The sequence below is a fragment of the Bombus flavifrons genome, chromosome 5 (assembly GCF_040668555.2).
Source record: "Bombus flavifrons isolate JBK064 chromosome 5, iyBomFlav1_principal, whole genome shotgun sequence".
In the NCBI taxonomy this organism is placed as follows: domain Eukaryota; kingdom Metazoa; phylum Arthropoda; class Insecta; order Hymenoptera; family Apidae; genus Bombus; species Bombus flavifrons.
Genome location: NC_138446.1, coordinates 2,976,894 through 2,982,853, shown reverse-complemented (window position 1 = coordinate 2,982,853; position 5,960 = coordinate 2,976,894). Strand labels below are relative to the sequence as shown.

Sequence of the window (5,960 nt, the reverse complement as noted above, 5' to 3'; positions counted from 1 at the left end):
CCATATTGCGAAAGCAGTTTCTATGAGTCGTGAAAACGGTATTTTTCTTCCAACTAATACATTATTGATTACATATTATGATAAACTATGACAGTTAGCCAGCTGAAGTAGAAATCAAAACGCATCTTGTTGTGTTTGGAAAATAATTTATAGCGGAAATTCGCAACGAAAATTTCAAAGACGTTTATTTAAAAGTAATGCCAGCGCTTGTGTTTGTTCGTTATATTTTGGTAGAATGACGATTCCTCGAAACGTGTACATTCCATTACTTTACATTATTTAACGGTGTTATCTTAGCACGGAAGTCAGAAGAGATCAGTAGCTCGAATCGTTTAGTATCTGGTGAGTCAGTATGCGACAAAGTCGAGGCGCGGTTGGGGCGATAATTAAAACGCTTTTACAAAACTGTAGGCAAACAGCGCTTAAGTGGCTGTCATTCGTTACCCCGTGGGCTGTGGCAAGTCGGTAAGTCGCTGAGCGAGCAATCAATCACCCGACATTCCCTTCCCCACCGACCCATTACATTTCTATTTTGAAAGCTGCTTATTAAGCGGGGCCGGTCGGAGAGACAGACAGGTTTCACGGTATAAAATATCGGGTTGCCGTGGTGGCAGGGACGGTTCCGTGTCGAGGTAGCTATGGTAGGCAAACTGGAAGGGGTGTGCAGAGTGAGGGGATGGAAGAGGAGAAGAGAGAGAGAGGGGGGATGGACGGCTGTAAAAGCGGTGAAATATCAAAGCCGGGATGGGAGCTGTCATCGTCGGGCCAACATCATGGGTGGCGTGTTGAATTAGAATGCCTTCCCACACCCCACACAGGGCCAAACCCCACCGCAATTCTCCCACCATAATCCTTCGACTAGAACTGGTGGGGACGACAAGAGAGGACAGGTTATACACCCTGGCTTGCCGAAGAAGGAGGGGAAGAGAGCGGATCGTGTCGCTAGGCGGCGTTGCGGTCGCATTCCACTTCGTGCACTGAACAGCTCCGTCGAGAGCTGCCACTATTTTCCTGGATTCCACTTGGTGTACACCGTTTGCGTTTAATCGTTTCATATCACGGAGAGATTGATCAACTAACGCGTATACCGAAACTGTGCCCCGGAATATTTAAAACGTTTACGTTCATCAGTTTGTTCCTGTTTCGTGATTTGTGAAGATTTACTTGTAGTTTTGTGCAGTGATTGGCTTAATAAGTGTAAAACCAAATGGTTGTCCTCGAGGAAGGCGGTATGCTGACTACTGGACACAATCAATATCTACAACCGGATTATCTTTCTCCGCTTCCAACTACGGTTAGTATATGCTTCAAAAAAATATTGTTTTTGATAAACAATTTTTAAATTATTTAATACGGATGCAGTGAAGGAAGGAAGTTTTTACGTTGTTCTATTTCTTTTTGTTATTTTGTATATAAATTAAAATTAACAACGTTATTTTTTATGGAAAATCGAATGAACTTCGTTTGAATATTCAAAAATAAGATGTTTCATTTGCTTGTCGTATACCGACGGTACACGATGTCCGACGGGTTGCTGTACACTAACTTATTCGACTTTTTCTTGTGTATTTCATAAAATAATAAATGTTTCACGATATTACGTTCAAAGTTTTAGTATGTATTTATAAAATATCAAACATCGATATTGATTTGTAACGAGTTGCACAACTTTATTTTACAGTTGGATGCGAAGAAGAGTCCTTTAGCTTTATTGGCCCAAACATGCAGTCAGATAGGTGCTGATTCTCCAACAAAGCCTTTGATTTCTCCGCTGGATAAAACGCCGAAGAGCATGAATACCGGTACAAACGCAAAATCTCCACCAGCTGCAAAGTTGGAACGGAGTAGTACACGCAGCAGCCCGTCGGACGGGAAATCCTTGGCTTTTAAGCCTTACGAAACTAATGTTGTTTCGAAAAAATCTACTGACGAAAGTAGACCTGCGTCGAAAGCAAGTGTTCACAGTGTTAGTGGTCAAGAGAGTGTAAGTGTGAGTGATACCAGTCACACAGAAAAAAAGTCATCGGGAAATCGTACGCCCGTCGGCCGAAAGTCAGCCTCTCCCGCGACTCAAGCGACAGCGACGGCAAGCACCACTCCATCCACTGATCGGAAGACACCGGCGGATCGAGACAAAACCGATGGATCGCCACGTAATAACAACAATGGTACTAGCCCGATCATTAGATCAGGCATGGAGATTCTTTCTGGCAGTCATACAAAGGAATCGAACTTGGGTGCATATAAGCCTAGTCTTCCGGGATTTTCTGGAAACCCGCTCTGTTGCCCACCTGGATTGGCAGAAAATCCAGCTTTTAGACCACCGTTTGCTGGTGCATCTCCCTTTTCACATCATCACGCTGCAGCAGCAGCTCTTTTGGGTTATCCATCAAGTACTCCGACAGGTGGAAACCCTTATCTGAGTTACGCTCGTGTCAAGACTCCGGCCGGTGGAGAGGCCCTAGTACCGGTTTGTAAGGATCCTTACTGTACTGGCTGCCAATATAGTATGCACAGCGCGCAGCTAATGATGAGTACTGGAACTTGTCCGAGTGGATGTACACAATGTGATCATCAAAAGTACGGTTTGGCAATGGCATTGTCATCGTTTGGTCCTATGGCTCCACCGTCGCTTTCTTACCCGTCCACATTAACCGGTGGTAGACCATACGTTTGTAATTGGATCGCAGGCGATTCTTATTGTGGAAAGCGATTTACTACATCGGAAGAACTTCTTCAGCATCTTCGTAGCCACACAAGTTTAACCGGTGGCGATCATGCGTCGTCTTCAGCCGCTTTACTCAGCAATCCACATCCGCATCCTTTGCTCTCGCCGTCGGCAGCTTTACATCGTGCGAGCGGCGGGTCTTACCCGACGCCTTCTCTGAGTCCGTTGAGCGCCAGATATCACCCATACGGAAAGCCACCGACGGGACCTCTTCCAGCCTCGCTCGCCGCATCACCTTATAGCGCTTTCAACGCATTAGGACCTTATTATTCTCCATACGCGATCTACGGCCAGCGAATTGGTGCTGCAGTACATCCCTAAACTGGTGCTCCGGTGTAAACATTTTCAGTGTACAGTCTACAATAGTGTAAAATAGGAAATTGTCAAAATGAGCTTTTGACAATCTGTTGTGTAAATAATTAAACGTGTATAATATAAATTTATTTAAAAAGATACCTATATATATATATACAACATGTGTGTATAAATTCAAGATTACAATTAAAGTTTATAAAGATATCTTGTGACTTTAACGTTTCACCATCAAATCATTCTTTGCGGAAAACCTATATTAACGTACCTCCTAACGTTTGATCATTATGTAGGGAAGAACATGTACACCGTGGATAGACACCTTAGACATCTTCGAATCGATAGGAATGTTTCTATACGGCACATTACTGCGTAAAGTATTTCGATCTTTCTAACCAAGTTCAAAAACCTATGGATAAGTAGCAAAAACGCCGTGCGTAGCGAAATTTTCGAGTGCTAATTAATTTCCATGTTTAATGGGAAACATTCGCTTGTTTCTTAATTGTGTTTGAAGTTTAAAGTGATACAATTAGTCGTACGGAAACAGTGTTAGGTGTTGATGAAAATCGTAGACTTATGTAGCGATACTCACTAATCGCTTTCTTCTATGGTAGTGATGATAGTCTGATGGCGTGAATCTTGAAACGGTCGTGCATGTTCTAATGTCCACAATGTAACTGTGATATTACGCTATTTTTTCGAAAAAATAATAGGTGATAACATTAATGATGGTATCTAAACTGTATCTATAATGAAGTGTATCGTCTAACTTATTCGTATCGTTTGTATAAGTGACAGATTGTAAAAGTGACGAAACTGAGAAAGAAATGTGCTTATTATTTCCTCTGAATTTCCGAATGTAGTTATTATAAACGGAATAATTAACAATACTTTACATTTATTCAGAAATACATTGGATTTTTATTCTTCGTTATGTAAAGTACTCTGATTGAACGAACATAATGTATGATAGACATTATTTGCACTGTAAATATCTCTTGTAAATATCGTTGAGTTTCCATACCGCTTTAATAAAAACAATGTTTGTGAAATCATTAAATTTGTCTTCTTATTAATACATTTTCCATACTCGTTGCGTATTTAATTCTTTTTCATTCGAATAAAACTTATTTTAATAGAAATTACTATTTATTATTTTTTAAGTTTGTATAATACAATAATTTTTATTATCATTTCGTTAGAAAAAATATTTTCGTATCTCATGTGACATATTTTGCAGTACTGAATCGTTTTTATTACTATTGATCTACATATTTTTCTGTTAAGTTACTAGCTCTGGTAGACCACAAATTAAAGATGTTATGCTTTAATAATATAGTCTCCTGTGACTTAACGTCAAAAGTTTAGGTCATTTAAAATGAGCATATGTTGGAATAGTTTTGTAATCGTACAAAATTAAAAATTGAAGAGAAATAGTAGGAAAAGTAGAAGGCGACAAAGAAGAGGCAGAGGAGCCGCCGTATCTACGCTTCTGATGCGCACCACCAGGGTGCTCGTTGTTCATGTGCGCGCACGAACGGTGAGTCTCAATCCCCGGGGTACCCAGGAGAGTAAATTTATTTCTTTCATTACGGACGGAGCAGGTCGCGAGTTCTCGGATATCAGCGCTGCAAGGCGGGGCGCATAAATCTGCAGCGTAGTGTCGGAAGGAGGAAAAGGGGCAGGGTGTGGAAGTAGGGAGGAAAATGCGGAGAGGGGGTGGTGGAGTGGGTGGTTGAAGGTTTTTAGACCCATGCAGAGGGAGAGACTTGCTTTACCCTCTGCGAACGTCGTTTCTATCGCCAGGGTGCCACGACAGGCGGTGGCAGGCTCAGCTGGCTCAGCAAAGTGAAATATTCGGTGATTTTAAACGTCGGGATGAATAGTTTCCTCGTATTTCGCGTTCTCGACCCGTTTCATGGATTGGAATTCATGTTATTTCGGTATCATTATGTGCATCGTTGGGTCTCAATTAGTGGCTCGTCCATTCTAAGTAGAGTATTTATACGAACATGGATCGATTCACGTAATTTACCCCTTGTGATTGAATCTGCTAAGAAATATATGCTTCTTGGAAAATTAATATAAAAGCGGCTATGTAACTGTCGAAAATGTATAAATATATTGCATGTAAATACAATATATATCGGATTTTCAATTATGACTGTACAATAGCAATAAATAGAAGCTTAATTGTGGAATAATAGGACTATTCTTGTTTATGATGTAACAAGTAGCATTTCAATCAAAATAGCTTAAATTTTCAAAAGAATGAATTAACAAATAAATGAAATAACAAACAAATATTAAATAATCATATATATTTTGTTACTCATACTTTATTTCTTTATTATCCGTAATAAAATTGTTTTTCTTGAAGTAAGATTTATTCTTCAAAATTATTCTTTAATTATTATAATTTATTCTTCAAATTTAAACTTCAGACATGGGACAAAAACTTACGAAAATCCCGTATTTGCGCACTCAAATACTCCTAATTTCTTATCTATATTTATTTTAAAAGGGTTTATTTTTCTATGCTTTCCTTTGTTGGTGACTTTTTCCATTTTTTTGGTTGAGAATTTATTTTGAATCATCCTAATAGTGAACTTACCCCTTCTATTTGAAGAACGTATAAAAAGATATTGTTCTGCAATTTTGTTGATTCATCCTATAATATATTTTAACAACATTTATGTATTTAAATTTAGCAACAACTGTTCGTTATATTGCTTTTTGACACGTTATTTTAGTGTTTGTGCTAACATTGGAAAAAGATTAAATTTATTTCACGACAAGACTTGTCGAGTATGTACATCTCTGATTGTTTTCTTATACAATGATACGTTCTGGCTATATTGCTTTTTACAAATTAACTACGATATTTGATAACGTGTCTATTATCCTCCCTCCCTTGTTT

At 39.2% G+C, this 5,960-nt stretch overlaps 1 protein-coding gene across 1 annotated transcript; it reads left to right on the top strand.

Annotated features, from left to right (window-relative positions):
- The first annotated feature begins 693 nt into the window (after positions 1 to 693).
- Positions 694 to 4,100, top strand: noc (zinc finger protein no ocelli). Its single transcript, XM_069112905.1, has 2 exons — positions 694 to 1,294; positions 1,682 to 4,100. Exons 1-2 carry the CDS (start codon positions 1,208 to 1,210, stop codon positions 3,047 to 3,049), a joined length of 1,455 nt encoding a protein of 484 aa, XP_068969006.1. The 5' UTR covers positions 694 to 1,207; the 3' UTR covers positions 3,050 to 4,100.
- The last annotated feature ends 1,860 nt before the right edge of the window (positions 4,101 to 5,960 follow it).